The sequence below is a fragment of the Danio rerio genome, chromosome 1, assembly GCF_052040795.2.
Source record: "Danio rerio strain M-AB ecotype USA chromosome 1, GRCz13ab, whole genome shotgun sequence".
Lineage (NCBI taxonomy): Eukaryota > Metazoa > Chordata > Actinopteri > Cypriniformes > Danionidae > Danio > Danio rerio.
This window is the reverse complement of record NC_141021.1, coordinates 11,672,415-11,691,740: the sequence shown is the minus strand read 5'-3', so window position 1 is coordinate 11,691,740 and position 19,326 is coordinate 11,672,415. Positions and strand designations below refer to the sequence as shown.

At 35.7% G+C, this 19,326-nt stretch overlaps 1 protein-coding gene across 11 annotated transcripts in view; it reads right to left on the bottom strand.

Annotated features, from left to right (window-relative positions):
• The window catches only part of dachb (dachshund b), a 103,954-nt gene that overhangs the window by 29,415 nt on the left and 55,213 nt on the right, over positions 1 to 19,326 (bottom strand). For 9 of the 11 annotated variants that reach the window (XR_015475508.1, XM_087235084.1, XM_087235083.1 and 6 more), the window contains one exon: positions 7,967 to 8,079. Coding sequence is in view for 6 of the 11 variants with exons in the window: in XM_087235078.1 (XP_087091204.1) it covers positions 7,967 to 8,079 (113 nt within the window). In the remaining 5 variants the exon portion in view is untranslated. Of the gene's footprint in view, positions 1 to 7,966; positions 8,139 to 19,326 lie in introns of all 11 variants that reach the window. The other 2 variants (XM_087235081.1, XM_087235082.1) reach the window with 1 other exon arrangement.

The following is a 19,326-nucleotide window of genomic DNA, read 5'->3' as shown; positions in this document are numbered from 1 at the left end:
GTGGCTTGTAAACCATATATTTCATCTATGGGTTTTGTTTAATGAAAAAGAGCAGCTCAGACATTCTGTTGAACCAACTTTTCCTTTTTCGGGGGGTTATATTTAAGCAGTGTTTGAAAATTGAAAGGATTGTTCACCCAAAAATTGAAATTATCACATCATTTATTCTCCCTCATGTGGTTTTAAACCTTTACGAGTTTCTTTCTTTCTTCTGTTAAAAACAAATGAAGATATCGGAAGAATGCTGGTTGTAATAAAATACTATGGTTTTCAAAGTGTCCCAGCATCTAGGATTCTTTATAATATTATATTTTTGCTTGACAGAAGAAAGAGACTCAAATAGGGTTTGAACAAGGACAGGGTGATGATGATAGATTTTTCTTTTTAGGTGAAATATCTCTTTGATACTTTATTCTTAGACTATACATTAAACTGATCAACAGTGGAAATATCCATATTTATGTAACAAAAGATTTCGATTTTGAAATAAATATATATTTTTTTATTTAAAACTCAGCATCCTTATAAACACGTAGCACTGTTTCTGTTGTGCTCAATTAATAAACCACACAACTTTTTCAACAATGATAATACATTGAAAATTTAAGACTGATTTGGCAAAAAAGATATTAGTAATGATATAGATAAAGATACTTGCAATATATTTATACAGTATAAGATAGTTCATGGGCATTACTACACTCCAGTTCCTCTTTTTTGAATGGGATGTTTGGACGATAATAAATGCTGGAGATGTGAACAAGAGATTGGCACATACTTTATGGCAGTATACAAAGATTCAACCCTTTTGGGAATCTGTGTTAAGACAATTAGGTAGATGCCTGCGATTTAGGCGCAATTCTACCTCTTAGCGCTTGCCCTTACCCCTAACCAACTTCTACCTTACTAATTAATAAGCACCTAATTGTTAGTTTATTGAGCTAAAAGTCTCAATTAATGGTTTATTAATAGCATGAATTGTACATTTAAAACTAAGTGTGACTTCAAATCGTAATAATATTAAGTATCACAATATTACGGTGTTAAAATTGACTGTTTTTAAATGAATGTGAAACTACGGTCACACTTTACAGTAAGATTCATGTTCAGTTCATGTTAGTTTATGTACTATTTCTACTATCATAAACAAACAGCAAACAATACATGTATTCAATTTATTTATTCATCATTTTTTATGTCAGTGATTAAACTCATTCATTGTTAGTTCTTGTTAACTCACAGGTTAACTAACCTTGGATCTTAATATTGCATTAGGAAATGATGAACTATGATTAATAAATGCTGTAGTGTTGTTGTCAGTATTGTTCATTTGTCGTTTCCAGCTGTAAGTATCTTTCGTTTGTAGATTGTGTATACATTAACTCATGGAAAGTTATGATAATGCGCGACCAAAGCTTCTATATCAAAAATCAAATAACTAATATTTCCAAACTTTTGAACAGTAGTGAATATATGATCATCTTATTGTTTTTGGGATGTTTTATTGTATTCAGACCTGCAAAGCTGAATTAGGGCTGCACAATATATAATTTCAGCATCAATATTGCAAATTGTGTATCCACAATAGTCTTATTGCAGGATATGCAAGTTGAGTTGGGATTATAGTTGATCAACAATTTAGAATACATAAGATTTGAGGAGTCATTGCAAAGTAAACCCATAACAGAGTGAAACTTTATCATTTACATGTGTTTTAAAGGCATTTCGAGATGCATAATGTCTTGTAAAGCATTTGGGCATAATAATGTACAGCATTTTTAACTTTAATGAAGAATAATTTTACTGAATTATTAATACAATAAAGATTATAGAGTTTTATTTTACATTTGATTATTCAGTTTCTGTACCTGAATACAGTTCGACTCTCTTGAAAACCATAAAGCACTGTTTGTTTTACTTTATTTTAAATTTTTTGCTCTACTGTAATTATAGTTGCTTGCTTAATAAATTAATCATTTGTTTATTATTTTTTATAAATGATTCACACCCTTACAAAAATCACCCCAATCAATCTAAATGAATGATTTTTCCCTCCAAACAGCTATTTAAGCACTCTGGTGAAATCGTATTCATATCGCAATATATATTGCAGAAAAACAAAATATGGCAATGTCAGATTTTTCTAATATCATGCAGCCCTATGCTGAATCTCATTCCTCTCCTCCTCTCAGTCTTTTGGCACCACCACCTGCTGTCTGTCAGTGCCCTAAACCAGTAACAATCCCAAAAATTCAAAACATCCCAACAAGGCTAATGTGCAGTGGAAGTAGATTAAAGAATAGCAAGATAAAAGACTCCAATCAATGTCAACATCCAATTATACTTGCATGATCTTTCAAACCAAGAGAAACTATACACTGTAAAAATGTATTGATAAAAGGTCGTATTTTTATGTTTATTTTACTCATTTTAATAAGTTAATCATTTTTAACTACATTTTTTAAGTTATTTAAAGTGTAACTTCATATTTATATAACTTGAGATGATTGGAAAACTTGATTTGATTCAACGTAATAATTTAAGTCAGAAAGAACTTTAATATCATATTTTTAATATCATCAATATTTTTATACTGTATCCATTGTCTCATACTTCAGAGAAAAATCCAGAGATTGTTTTGATTTTCTGTAAAAAACAGAGGACTATTACACTTCCTGACAAAAGTCTTGTCGTCAATCCCTAGTTGGAAGAGCAACAAATAATAACTTGACTTCTAGTTGATCATTTGGAAAAGTGGCAGGAGGTAGATTTTTTTGATGAATCATCCGTTAATCTGCATCCCAATGATCACAAATACTGCAGGAGACCTATTGGAACCCACATGGCCCCACGATTCCTACAGAAATCAGTGAAGTTTGGTGAAGGAAAAATCCTGGTTTTGGTTTACATTCAGTATGGGGGTGTGCGAGAGATCTGCAGAGTGGATGGCAACATCAACAGCCTGAGATATCAAGACATTTGTGCTGCCCATTACATTACAAACCACAGGAGAGGACAAATTCTTCAGCAGGATAGCGCTCCTTCTCATACTTCAGCCTCCACATCAAAGTTTCTAAAAGGAAAAAAGGTCAAGATGCTCCAGGATTGACCAGCCCAGTCACCAGATATGAATATTATTGAGCATGTCTGTGGTAAGATGAGGCATTACAGTTGAATCCAAAGAATCTTGATGAACTCTGGGAGTCCTGCAAGAACGCTTTCTTTGCCATCCCACTTTATTAATGAGTTATTTGAGTCATTGCAGAGATGTATGGATGCAGTCCTCCAAGCTCATGGGAGTCACACACAATATTCATTCTTTTTCCACAGCACCATGACTTTATATTCTATACTGTACAATATTTCGAGGCATGATAATATTGTATATTAGTAAAATAAGCGTAATCTAGAGGCCTTTGCTTTTGATAAAAGCCACTTCTGATACCAAATGATCAACTAAAAGTCAAGTTATTAGTTGTTGTTGCTAAAACTTGCATAGGCGAAAAGACTTTTGTCAGATAATATATATTACTGTGAATACTAAATTCATTCAATAAAAATAAGAGATTATTAACAGACAGTTGGTCCAAAGAGAAGCAAACCTGAAAAGCATCCCAATTTCTGTTATGAAAGAAACGTTTTTTTTTTCTTATACTGTAAACCTAAAAAAAAGACTCTTAAGTAAACTACTGTTGTGTCTTCATTGTGTTTGCTGTCCTGTCTCGCTGTTAGAATACAATTACCAATTCACTCAAATGGTGCAACTGTGTGTGTTTCTGTTTTGTTTTGTTTTTTGCTGTACTGTCATGGCCCAGAACAATGACTGAGCACTTGGCAAATCAAAGCAAACTGGCCTGCTCTCATTCCTGACAAGTCCTGACATCTGGCACTTGATGATGCCAAGATTCTAAGTGACATCTCCACGGTAACAGCTCAAACACGGCAGCACATCACTGCACAGTCTAGCGCATCCGCCATGGTGACCCCACAACTCTGTCCCTGTGTGTGTGTGTGTGTGTGTGTGTGCGCGGATTCTTTCTGCAGTGGTATTAATAGGCACAGATATACATAAGCAAATAAATAAGACATGCATTAAAATATTTATAGACCTCTGACCTCAGTAAAACAGGGGTCATTATTTTATTGTTAAATTAACTCTTAACATTGGCCTATATAAACTGGTATTGCTATTGTCGTGAAACTGTTATTGTTAATAACTATTACATATCTTTTTTTCACTGAAATAAAATGAAATATGAACTTCTGATTAAAACTCAGACAAATGAAATTAAAATTAGAAATGCTGCTATCAAGCTGAAATCAACAAATTTATGTTTAAATTACTTATTACTTAATAAAAGCTAAAATAAAGCATTAAAGTAAAACAAACACTGGTAAAAAGACTGAATTCAAAATCAAATACTGTTATGCTATTCAGGAGCCATGTGCACCCACTGACAGGTAAAATCTGCTTCACTCTCTCCTTAAAGTTCAAAGCAAATTTGAATGCCAAAGCATTTTAGATATGTACAAAAAATAGCCCATGTAATATATTAACATCATCAAATTAATAAAATAATCAGCAAATGAGAAATAAATTACAGAAAAGTACATTTTTCATCAAAAAATTTCATCAAACTGACAATATCTCTAAAAAATATATAAATGAAAGAATAAAGCAAGTAGATTTTTTTTAATAAAGCAAATGTGTTGATTAACCATTACTAGAGCTGTATATATATTTTGCAGCCAGTTTAGATGTCATTTCATCCTTTCCGAGTATAAGTTTTTCTAAATCGTTCAGATTAATGAATCAGTTATTTACTTTTTAATCTCCGTACCGCGGCTGTGCGTGCGCTGTCAGCTGTGAAACCAGAAGAAAAGTTGTATGTAATAAAAGAGTAATACAAAAACGCATACGAGCTCTAGAAACTGAAAGCAAAAGTTGAATTACAGACATTTTTGAAGATTCAGAAACACGGAACGGATACATTTTTAAGTCCTAAATGCGCATTTTAACATATATATATATATATATATATATAAATAAATCTAAAAAACTATGTATTGTGTCAATCAAGCACACAATCAGGCAAGATTTTTGTAAATAATACATTTAATTTAGTTTTTGTTTTTCTTACATTAGTTTACTCATTTTTTTTAAAGCTTGCCACTTTAAAAAGATGCCACTATATAAACAAGTGTGAGATTTGTTTTCTGGCATTTAACATTGCAACAACACCTTAACCCACCCTTAAAACCCACCCATACCACCAAACCCGTCTCTATCCCACCTCAAGAGCACCAGAAGTGTTCTGCAATACTTTAAAACATAATAAGTACATTGTATTTATTCTTTGATGCAAGTGCATACACTCTCAGAAATAAAGGTATGCGAGCTGTCTCTGGGGTGGTATTTTTTTCAAAAGGTACACATTTGTACATAAAGGGTCAATACTGGTACCTCAAAAGTATACCAAAAAATTTAAGAGGAACACTTTTGTACTTTTTAGGTACTAATATTTACTCTTGAGGTATTAATATGGACCTTTCAGGTACAAATTTGTACCTTTTGTAAAGGTACCACCCCAGTGACAGCTTGTGTACCTTTAACATAAGACCAACTTTAACATAAGGCCACTTAACAAAAAGAGGAACCAATGAGTAATATAAGGTGGAACCTTCTGAGTTTGCTTGTCGTTATTTACCTACTGAAGGTCATTGCATTTGGGAACAGAGATAAGGTGATTCTGGAGTCAGACATGAGTTTTAGTAGTCAGTAGTAAATCAGCATGCTATCATCTCAAAAACATTGCAAGAATTAGATGCTTTGTTTCCAGTGAGGATTTAAAGAAACTTGTTCATGCGTTTATCAGCAGTAGGGTGGATTACTGTAATGGACTCCTCACTGGCCTTCCCAAAAAGACAGACAGTTGCAGCTCATCCAGAACGCTGCTGCCAGGATTCAGACCAGAACCAGGAAATCAGAGCACATTACACCTGTCCTCAGGTCTTTACACTGGCTCCCAGGTACACTCAGAATTGAAAGTATTACTACTTGTCTTTAAATCACTAAATGGCCTAGGATCTCAATACATTACAGATATGCTGACTGAATACAAACCTAATAGATCCCTCAGATCTTTAGGATCAAGTAAATTAAAAATTCCAAGAGTTCAGTCAAAGCAGGGTGAATCCACCTTCGGTAACAAACAGGACTGACAACCACTCATCCAGCCAGCAGAGGGAATTCTGCTCATCCAGCCCACATCGGAATTCTGACGGCCAGTTCTTCGTTGGTTACTTCCTGTTTGGTGGCCATATTAACCTGGCCATACCAAACACTCAAGCTGCGTCCCAAATCGCATACTTATGCACTATTCTACGCTATTTTGTAGTATAAATAGTGTAAGTAGTGTGTTCACACTGAAAACTCTAAAAATAAGTGCACTTTAATTACCCGGATGATGCACTCATTCAGCCGCTAAAATGAAGTGTGTAATGATGGAAACTTCACGCACTCAACGATTTGCTTATGTACCGGAAGGGGCGGAGCTATCGGACGCACATGTTGGATAACTTTATTTATTTTGGATGGTGAAAGCAAAATTCTCCTACGAGAGTGATTATAGCGCCTCCCGATGGTGAATGCGGCAATACTTACGGCAGGTATTATTTGATAATTCGGTTGTTTATTTCACTGATTTGGCGACCGTCAAACGTCATCAGGAAAGCGGTTTGAATTTCCGCTTAGTAAAAAACATTAGTGTGCCATTTGGGACGCCACTACATACATATACTATCCTGTTGAGCGTGTAAGTGCATAAGTACATAGTGCATGAGTGCATAATGTATAGTGTGCCATTTGGAACGCAGCTTTAGTGCGAAGTATTGACAGCATCTGCTGCCTTACCAAGCATTTTCTCACTGTTTGATCTGCGTTTCTGTTATGACCTTTGAGCCTGTTTTTGTTGACTACTGATTTTTGGAAGACTTTTGCCTTGGTGGACACTCTGTTTGTTACTCTTGAACCTGCATGCTTTTTGACTACGATTTAGCCTGGTGTTTTGGATTTGTTTGCTAATAACTATTAAACTTCTTGCATTTGGATCCCATCTGTCTCCATGTCGTCACCACCGCCATTGTCACACCTTAAGCTACCGGAATCAACTTCCAGACATGATCAGATGTGCTCCAACAAAAGGCACATTTAAAGCAAGACTGAATGAACACTGTGCTATAGCCTACAGGTTGCACTATTCTGTCTTTCTTTTCATTTTCTATCCTTTAAAACCTTTTTTAACACATTCTAATCTGTTTTTAGTAATTTTTTAATCATATTTATTGTCTTGTTTCTTTTATTCTTGTTTGTGTAAAGCACTTTGAATTACCATTGTGTATGAAATGTGCTTTATAACTTGCCTTGCCTTACTATAGTGTGAATCAGTGTGCGGGGTTAAACATGCAGTGATGTAGAACTAAGTGTTGATCATATTCTGTGGAGGTGGAGTTTAGCCACACTATTATGACATAAAAGTGTCTGACATCATTTTAGCTTCCTAAGAATTAGCCATACTCATCTAAATGTGGGAAGAACGCATAACTTTTAAGTGTAATAAATGTTTTCTTCTTAAAGACAGAGCCGATTTCAGCATCCGTCCACCCTTCCCGATGCGTTGGAGTTGAGACGAGAGGAAGGGGGCTGCGAGGTTTTTGGCCAGTGAGAGGAAGAGGGAAATAGAGAGGGATGAACAGATGGATGAGTGATCCCGCTGGGGTGTGTCATTCATCACTGTCACCCGGAAAAAGAAGGTGCATGAAAGATGACCGAACAGAGCGGCACAGAATGAAAGATGAGCAGAAGGACGGCAGAGGAGGGACTGATTTAAGCATATACTTTTCATATGTGTTGAAGTGAGGAAATTGAGGCTCATCTAAATTTTCAGCGCACTCAATGAGGGTTTACCTGTGGGTGAAAGCAGGGCTGGAGACAGGAGGTTTGCTCTGTGGTGGAGGATTCTGGGGCTTTCTTGAACACTGGCCCCATAGGAGCGCTTAGGTGGGCGTCCTGGACGAGAGCTGGAAGGGGTGTAAACACACATTAGTATTGCAGCCATTGTTAAGGACAACAGAAAGGACTGCTCATAGAAACACTGGTGAAAGATGTACACAATGGTCCGTTAGTTAATGTATTTACTAACATTAACTAAGTAGGAATAATCTTGTAAAGCATGTATTAATTATAGTTCCACATTACTTAATGCATAATTAAAGTCCCAATTGTGCTTGTTAAGATTAGTTAATGCAACTGAGAACGATTTAACTTGAATTAAATTAACTAACATTAACAAAGTTGGTTAAATATCGTAACAAATGTATTACTAATTGTCTGTTCATGTTAACATTAACTAACATTAACCAATGAACCATTATTGTAAAGAGTTGCAGACATTCTTTTACATTTCTAGATTAAATTACATCAACATCTCAACATATCATGGCATAACATGCAGCAAAATTACAACAAAACATCACAGGATACTTAATGATATTTTTAAAAGTTCATTTTAAAGAAAACCCCACTGATAACAGTTCTCCGTTAAAGAGAAAGTTTGGCCAGATACCTCGAAACATTTTAGAAACCTGTAACCATTGACTTCCATAGTAGGAAACAAATGCTATGGAAGTCAATGCTTACATTTCTCAAAATAACTTCTTTTGTGTTCAGCAGATCAAAGAAACTCGGACAGATTTCTGACAAGTGAGGGTTGAGTGAATGATGGCAGCAAACTATCCCTTTAAATTTAGCAATCTTTCAGGTAAATATTTTACTTGTGATATAATTTTTATAATATATATTTGAAATATATTTTAATATATTTTAAACTGATTGGGTTGTACAATACTGGTAATAAGCTGTTATCTAATTTCTTTTTCTGTTATTTTAAGGGTTCGCTTGTAAATATTATTTCATACTATTAAATATTCAACATCTAAAGCTGTCGAAGCAGAGATGAATATTACATAAAGCACAAATAAATGGACAACACAACTGTTAATCAACTGATATTTTTATTGTGTAATGGAGAGCACTCGTAAATATGAGACTGTTTTATGAATGTTATGTTATAGAGGTCAGACATTTTTAAGGACTTTTGACTGTATTAAAGTTTTTGAATGGATCCTGACAACACAAAAGATCCACTAAATGTAACGTTAAATAAGACTCAACAAATGGTAATAATAAATGTTTACAAAGCGATGTCATACTTCTGAGAATCAAAATCGCTATATATATATATATATATATATATATATATATATATATATATATATATATATATATATATATATATATATACATACATAGTTAACTTAACTTTTCCGGCTTTTCCCATTTTTTTCAGATTTTTTCAGCACATTTCTAAACATGATAGTTTTAAAAACTCATTTCTAATAACTGATTTATTTTATCTTTGCATTGATCACAGTACATAACATTTGACAAGATATTTTTCAAGACACTTCAGCTTAAAGTGACATTTAAACTAGGTTAATTAGGATAACTGGGCAGGTTAAGGTAATTAGGCAATTTATTGTATAACAATGGTTTGTTCTGTAAACTCTCGAAACAAACATTTTCATAAAGGGGCTAACAATTTTGTCCTTAAAATGGTGATTAAAAAAATAAAAACTGCTTTTATTGTAGTCTGAATAAAACAAATAGGACTTTCTCCAGAAAAAAAATATATTATCAGACATACTGTGAAAATGTCCTTGTTCTATTGAACATCATTTAGGAAATATTTAAAAAAGCAAAATAATTATGTATATATATATATATATATATATATATATATATATATATATATATATATATATATATATATATATATATATATATATATATATATATATATATATATGTATCTATATGTATTTATGCCTATATCAGAAGGCCAGAAAGTAATTATTTTTTTATAAATGGTTAACATATTGGTGTCTGTGATGCAGCAGGTCCAGAGACTGATGTATACACTATGATTATATATTAAATTCACTTTAATATGTGCTATGACTTAAAAAGTGGTCATAAGCATACTTTCCCAATTCAAACGAGTAGCATCTTGAACCCGGAAACAGTATTCCATATGTTATGACCTAACAAGCGGATACTAATATTTGTGTTTGCTTCTATATGCTCTTTTTGGACTAGCTTTTTGGTCAGCAGAGGTCCATTCATTAATTTTCCTTCAGCTTAGTCCCTTTATTTATCAGGGGTTGCCACAGCGGAATGAACCGCCATCTATTCCAGCATACGTTTTATGCAGAGGATGCCACAACCCATTACTAGGAAACACCCATAAACTCTCACATTCACACACATACACTAGGACCAATTTCGCTTATTCGCCTATAGCACATGCAAAAATATGCAAACTGCATACAGAAGCACCAACTGACCCAGCCGGGGCTTGAACCAGTGAATTTCTTGCTGCTGAGCCACCATGCTACCATTAGCAGAGGTTGTTTTGCATTTTTTAAATCACTAAATACCACACCGAATATCGATTACTGCATGAACTATCTTTTATGTAAGTTTCAAATGGGATGTCCAATAGTTCCTTGTTCACATGCTACAAGTGCTGTAAGTTCAACATTACACTTTTTCTGTGACCTCACCTTTCAATCATGGAATAAGAACCAACAGCCATAAAGCATTCAACTACTATATAAAACAAACAGAATATACAAGCTGTAATGGTAACAGGAGGAGAGAGAAAGAGGACAGCCGGTAGTTTTTCTTGCTTTTGTTTATAAGGTTCATCTCAGGGGTAGAGGCACAATCTCTGAGCAGTCAAAGGTTAAAAGACTCTGAGGGGCTTTTGCCCTGGAAGAATGTGGAAGAAAAAAAAGAAAGACCTTTAAACAGAGGTCCGTGACTGACAGAGGAACAGACTGAGTTTAACATCCTTCCATTGATTTATGTGGCAATGGTAAGTCGAGCACAACTGTGATCTGTCTCCTGATGGAGCAACAATCATGAACTCATATGTGAATAACAAGAAAATGACATTGACGTACAGTGAGCTAGCGAACCGCTGGCATTTCTGTTTAAAGAAGGGATATTCTGTCAACCTCAAAAAATGGCAACTTTTTATGAGTTTTGGCTATTGATTGACAGCATTTCGGGGCCAGAAAAAACTAACTTTTTAAAACATGTTTCAAAGTGCAGGATTTGAAAATGCTACCATTTGTTGTCTCGGTGCTATTTTTTTTATTATTAATAGAGGAATAGCGTCCAAATTAACAACTCCAAATTAGACACATTAATACACTAGAGAGTCGATTAGCAGAGCTGGTACAGATGTACATACACCCACAATCAGCCGCAGTGAGATTTTAAAGACTTTTAGGCCCCGTAATACATTTTAGCTGTGAAATGGCGTTTTAGAATGAAAACAATCAGCGTCCACACCGGCGTTTCACCCAGCGTTTCTGAACAGATCTCCGTCCATACTACACCGCTGTAAATGCACATCACATGACTACACACACACTCTAGCATGCACTTCAGCGTGCACATCTACCCATTTAAGAGCTGTATGGCAGTTTACAAATTAGACAACAACAAGCTTCCTTTTCCTGTAACAAAAGCACGGTAGATAACAGTAAATCTAATTATTATTATTATTATTATTATTATTAATATTATTATTACTGATTGATTGATTGATTGATTGATTGATTGATTGATTGACTGACTGATTGATTGATTGATTGATTGATTGATTGATTGATTGATTGATTTTCTTATTTTTTTTTATTGGTTTGTTTTTTCATCTTATTTTGTGTAAAAGAATCCAATCTCAAATCTTTAATTTTTTTTTTACACAAAATAAGATAATAAACAATAAAAAATAAACAAATTAAAAATTAATAATTATGACAAAAATAATTTCTTGTGAAAAACCTGATGCGGCCCAGCCTCAGACTCTGCCTCCAGCAGTCCCCAGGTAAATTGAGTTTGAGACCTCTGGCGTAAGTGCTGGAGATTTACATCTGATTCCAGAGCTGGCTTTACTGCCAAAATGTGCGTGAAAATAGCCTTCGATTAATAATTCAGACCATCTCTCAGCCTTTTCAAAACTTATTTTTACCATTAAAAACTATTTTTCTTTAAAGTACATCATGGCATTAAGGTGTTCTAAGTAGTTGTTAAGGTGTCGCTAGGCCATTGTTTACTGCCACAAATCTCATGGCTCGGGTCCCTCCTTTAAATGTACATCTATGGCATCTTTTATCCTTTTAATCACCCGCTATTCAAAAACCGTAGCTCATAACGCTTTGAAAAGTAATAGCACGGCTCTCCTCAACAAGGCACACAATCTGCAGTATTATTCATGTCTGTAGCGTAAACGGTGCAGGGCGAGTCATGCACTGAAATCTAATACTCTTGTATTTCAAAAGAGCAAGGAAAATCCTGTTTTCTTGATATGGCCCCTTTGAAATCTCTGAGTATTAACACAGGCTCAGCAGCAGTTTAGATGTTAAACAGAGTACATTTAGATTTTGAAACAATACGGATCGTGTATGCCTTTTTCTTTTGCACGCTTAATTAGTTTGATGCATAAAAGAGCCACAAGCATATGTGAACGAATCCCAACAGAGAGACAGGGAAAAAAAAGGCATTTCCACGGCAGTTCAGCTGCTCGTATCTCTCTTTTCATCCCGGTGTGTAGTGTTTATACATCCACTAACCCGCTGTGTCAGCCTAACAGGAATGTGTGCAGTGTGTGTGGGACGGTGTGTTGATGTACGGGGGTGTGAATGGTTTCCTCTTTCTTAAAAGCACAGACAAAAGGAAGAACGCTGTTTACAAAGCTTACAGTAATACAGCTCTCGGAGACGCTCATTCATTGATCTCTTGATACCACTTCTCTCTCACTTTCTTTCTCTCGCTCGCTCTTTCTGTGCGCACACACACATAGAGAGACGCACAAAAAAGCTAATCCAGATCTACTGACAACAGCTCTTTTGTTCTGTATTATCAGAGAGAAAAGAATCCCTCTCTTTTAGTGAACGACAGGATGAGCCGCTGATGGAAGCGATGCAGTCATGCAGAGGTCACTGGCGCGCACAAACTCTGAATAAAATGACTGGCTAAACAAGCTAGTCATGCCAACATCATGGCATCAGATAAAACTGCATTTCCGCTGCTCAACAAGTAAAGCAAGAAATGCAGCGGGAATGGGTTTGAATCACTGGTGGAAAATTACATGCATACGTGTACATTAAATATATGTAGCATTACTCTTTTCAGCTGACTTAAAACTTTGTGAAGTTTATTCATAAACTAATTTCGAGAGGATCACGTGCTTATGATTTATCACGGCTGGTCTTGAATTTGCTAATCAGTATCTTCCAATCATTCGATACCTAAGCTACTATAAATAACCACAGTTTTCAATTCACTTTATCTTCGTTTGGAAGAAACCCCCCTCCTCCCCTTTTCCTCCTCTTTTACCTCTGACTGGGCGACACGGCGGCCCAGTGGACAGCACTGCGAGCCCCACAGCAAGAACACTGCCAGCCCTGGCCCCCCAGGACCGGTAGGTGTTTGTGAGGAGTTTGTATGTTCTCCCCGTGTCGGCGTGGGTTTTCCCCGGGTGCGCCGGTTTCCTCCCACCATCCAAAGACATTCAATATACATAAAAACCAAGCATTTATCTAACCCTTGTGTTCCCTTAGCTACAGCAGCAGGGGAGTTCTGAGATTCACCAAGCTCAGGCTCCCCTCTCGCTCTGCCAAACGGGAGGAAGCCTTGGACTCGAGGAGTCCTTGAGCTCGGGGCTCTCTCCCAGGACAGCATGCCAATCAAGCTTTTATAAATCATCGGCTAAGTGTGAACTCTTGAAATAGACATTGAAGGCTTTCTTGGTGTGAATGTAACATTAAAGAGCCCCTATTATGGTTCTTTGAAAATGAGCTTCCATGCAGTGTGTAACATATTACTAAGTGAATGAAAACATCCAGCTAAGGTTTAAATCTAAAAGTGCACTGTGTTTAAAACTATTGATTCTTTAGTGAAATAGTCGACTCAGAGTCGAATAAATAAATCGAGTTGGGTTCGGATTTTTTGTTTGATCACATCGATATCGAATCATCGATACAGTACATCACCAAAGATCACTCAGTGATCACCAAAGATCACTACAGTACATCACCAAAGATCACTATTCATGCCAGAGTCCAGCGGAAAAAGTAAAAAAGTGAAGTAATTTGTGTGGAACTTATCTTTATTTATTTATGATTTGGTTATGGGTAAAATAAAGACCATGCGGGTCAGAAACGGCAGGCTACAAATAATTCACTCGTTATGAATTTATTAATTATTTCATAGCCATCTCCCATCGCGATGTTTCACATTAGACATCATACAATGCCAAATTGGTCGACATCGCCTAACCCTGACTAGCATATTCTTTTTTCAATTATTCTTTTTTTTTTTTAAGGGGTTTTTCACCTTTTATTGGGATATCATAGTGTAGGTTACAGACTGGAAATCATTGGGAGCAGAGAGAGGGGAAGGGTCAGCAAAGGACTCGCCGCTGTCGCCACTGGCTTGCATGGTTCAGGATCTGAAAAGCTACTCATCGATGAATTTGCTCTTCAGTGTCAGACTCTTAATAATGACTTCAAACCACACTGAACTGGGCTAAATTGAACTGAACTTATTCACCTTATTCTCAGCTGACGAGCGGGCGCTGCCATTTGAATCTTTTTGTCTCGCGACTTCCGGTCACATTCACTTCCATTCATTTTTTGACGTTAACAACTGCTCGTTACGCTGCTTGATGTTGCAATTTAATATTTTCTTATTATATTATGCTACTTGGTCTGTGTAGTCATGCAAACATTTGTTTGTTGAGCAAGTAGTTTGGCCATTTTCTGCCGTTTATTATTCCTAGTCATTTCTCCCATAGGCGACTGAATCGGAAGTTCTAAGACAATCGCGAAAACAGGCGCACTTCCGCATTTTAGAATAAGGTCAATACACTAAAAACTGAACTACCCTGATCCAGTTACTATGACCATTTATGTGAAGCTGCTTTGACACAATCGACATAGTAAAAGCGCTACAAATAAAGCTGAATTGAATTGAATTGACTTTGAGCCGGAAATCAAACTCAAGTCACGTGAACACTACAATGCTATATGTTGGCGCACCTAACCATTAGACTATTGGCACAGACAACACTAGCATCAAAGTAAAACAGGCTCTTTAGTGTTTTCAAATCACTTCTTTTCCTGGGTCAAAGATGTATGTGGACGTCATGTGTAACTAAAACAAAATGCATACGTTTTTAAGTAAAACTCATATTGTAAACAGAGCCTTTGAGGTGGGGTTTGAGGTCATTTTAGGAGTTTTATTATTGCACTGTCAGGGGCCTTTCTCTTAGAGTTGTTTAGGGCCCTTAAATGTCTAGGATCAGCTCTGGTCACACTGGCTGGGAAAATGTTTGCAAAATGCAACCTTTGAGTTGCAGTCTGGAGCCCTGATGAGGTTATTAGTTATAACTGTTTTACTTATGTCTTCGAGTGGTTGAGTGGCTACATAAGGTGATAGATTTCAGTACTGTTGTTGTTTTCATTATACTTTCTAAAGGCCAAACAGAAAATGTTGATTAGTCTAGCACACATTATGCAAAAACTCCCAACAAAATAGATTTTTTTTCAAGTTTTTAATCATTTTCAATTACATTTTTATTTTTCCGTTGTGATTTTTCTTATGCGATACTATATTTTTATTTTGGCGAAGCGTAATATTTAATTTGCTCTTAAATAGTTTTGTTTATAAAATCAAAGACACATTTCCCAAGTAGCGCACAACGGAGCATTATCTAATCTAATTGAATCGAATTAACCCAGCTGGCTCTCATACATACAGGCCTATTGCGTGAGATCTTGATGATATTTGCTGCCTCGTCTTGAACACAGAATAGCTCTTTATTTATCGACGTGTTTACTCCAGAGTATATAGGTGAAAATATTATCGCGTTTGATCAAGGACTCTGCATGAAGCATATATCAGACCACACCCAGGAGCCTGTTACTGTGCAAAGCTCCTTTCAATCAATACTCTGTCATCAGCCATGATTGGTGGCAGATGGAGGACAAGAGAGGAGGATTCCCCTCGAGATCAAACACATATTACTGAAGCACGCACACACATACGCACACACACAGATCGACAACTAGTGATTTTGTCAGTCACACACAGACACACACATACACACAGACAGAGGTGTAGCTGCACTATTTATTGCTGTGATAGAGATGGAGCAGCTGTCATAAGCGTTGAACACAGGTTCTCTGCAGTTCCTCTTTACAGCCATACAAGTTCACTTATAATAACTGAATAAACTCTTAGAGAAACATCTTGCGATTGGATTTTGCTAAAATAAAAAATACACACTTTGAGCAAGGTTTTTTGTGACCCTAGACCTTAAATGTGTCTAAAAAGTTGCACAGGATTATTTTTTGGCGTATCTAAAAATACATTGCATGGGTCAAAATGATATCATTAGAAAATTAAGTAAAGGTCACTGTATATTTCTTTTTATTTTAGCAAAATGTAATTTTGAATTGTTTCTCTAAGACTTTTTTCTGTACAGTTATAAGTGAACGTGTGTGACTGTAAAGAGGAACTGCTGAGAACATGACATTAGCAAGACTTTTTTTGTAAATTTTCTATTGTACATATATAGAAATAATATATATATATGAATTATATATATATATATATATATATATATATATATATATATATATATATATATATAAATTAGCAATGTGCATTTCTCAGCCCTTCATTTAGACAACTTTAAAGGTGAATTTCTTGGGTCTCCAGTTCATAGCTGAGTGATATGGCTCATTTCCACTGATTGGTATGGTATGGTATGGTATGGTATGGTATGGTATGGTATGGTATGGTATGGTATGGTATGGTATGGTTTGGTATGGTATGGTATGGTATGGTATGGTATGGGTCGATACAGGTCATCTTTATCAGGCTTGTGTTTTTCATGCTAAGAGCGTACCAATGGTACTTTTTTGGTGTGCGTGGTGTACGACAGAAAGTTTCACAGGATGTCATTTTTGCTCAAGGAAATGTCTACAGTAAAGCTGTACGGGTCGTTCACATATCATATGAGAAGCACTTCTCACAAAACAAATGCTTTAAACACATAAATACTTGTGTATAAACGTTCATTATTAACTTTCTATTAACATAATTTGATTATAGCTGCAGATCATTGACAGTGCGACTACTGTAGAGCCTAATGTAACATCTGCAATTATATGAAATAAATAAATAAATGCAACATATATGAACACATACAAACCCTTACAGTCTCCGATGTGTTACCAATTACAGAAAAACTACACACAGCATACAATTAGTCCTTATTTGTGTTCAAAAACAACACGCAACATAGCCCACAGTCAGTGCAAACCTCTCATCTGTGTCTGTAATCTTCACCAGCACATGTAACCTCTTGTTAGAAAGTAATTCTGTCATTCCGTGTTCATAATAGTCCAAAAGGTGATGATAATAGTTAAACATGGCAGTTTGTTCATGTTTTAGGTTGCAAACGCATCATTTGCTGCTTTTTTTCCAGGCTTCTCCTTTGTTTTTTCGCACTTCACTCTTGCGTTTGTCCCTTTCTGTCAGGATCATCGGATAACAGAGCGCATCAATGATCATGAGCAGGTTATTAATGAGCTTTAAAAGTTCGTTATTTCAAATATAGACGAGATCGCGAGCTCTCTGGACAAAGTGAAACCGATTACTTTTATTCGGGCTCGTAAAACAACAACAGGGCACAGCAGATTTTGTTCTTCTTGGCTTTGTGGCTGTTCATCAAGACAACGACAAGTTTTGTTTGAGTTTGGGTTGACCATGGCTTATTATTCGCATACTGTGCATCTAGCTCCGCCTTTTGGTACCCTTAGTACCCTTTGCGAAGGGTGCCGAAAAAGTGGTACGGTATGGTTCGGTTTGGTACGCCTTTTGACAGGAAGTCAAATGAATGGAAGTCTGTAGGGGGAAAAATGTGGTGTGACTGCGGCTTCACTCTTCAGATTGATTGGTTGTCTAGTGATCTCCCATTAGTGTCTGAAGAAATCTTTTTTCAATTAAATTAAATTCACCTTTATTTGTATAGCGCTTTTACAATGTAGATTGTGTCAAAGCAGCTACACATAAAAGATCATAGTACATTGAAACAGTGTGGTTCAGCTTTTTAAACGTTTAAGTTCAGTTCAGTTTAGCTCAGTCCTCTTCGGGGAACGTGGGTTTAGTTAGTAACCGAGACATACTCTGCAGTTCCACTTTACAGTCAAACATGTTCACCTATAATAACTGTACAAAAAATGTACAAAAAAGTGTTAGAGAAACCATCTGAAATTACATTTTGTTAAAATAATAAAAAAGAAAACATATTTTAAAAATACCCATCAGATCATTTATTATGTAATGTAGAATCTGCCCATTTTGGTGTCAGAGGACAATGTAGCTGCTTCTCCAGGCTCAGCATTCTGAAGTGTTTGTCTGCTTCCTATCCTGCAGTTTAAAAAAAGTTTTAAACTTATAAAACTAATTATTAAGGGGCAGCTGATCACAGAGTGTTGTAACATGTTTTAATCCCAGTTTCTTTTTCTTATAGGGACATGGCACCTTTCAATCCATTTGGAGGGTGTGGAAAAACGCACTCCTACATCACAATATGATGGGCCTCAAAATGGGAGGGATTTGGATCCTATTTTTCAGTCAAAAAATTAAAAAGAGAGACTTAATATCTTTATATCACCCCAGTATGACTGTGGACATACTATACAGTTACATACACACAGTTCTGTCCGAACAGCTTCCAAACGTTGATTTTCATCATAAGCGTGAATTAAAGTGATTTTTTTAACCCTCAGATTCCCGATAATCAAATAATTGTTTCTCTGCAAAATAATGCCATATCCTAACAGCCCATACATTAATGTAAAGCTCATTTTTTCAGCTTTCAAATGAACTTGTAACTTATAACTTGTCACACAATGGACACTTATAGTTGGTTTTGTAATCCAGGGTCACATACAGTATAGTGCCAATAGAAAATCTTCATACTTTGTGAAAATCTGCACGTTTCCTCACATTACACCCTGCTTTCAATAGATATCAGGCTAAGATTGTAGAAAGGCACAGGTTTGACTTTTATGCCAAATATCATTAGAATATTAAGTAAAGGTCATGTGCCATGAAGATTT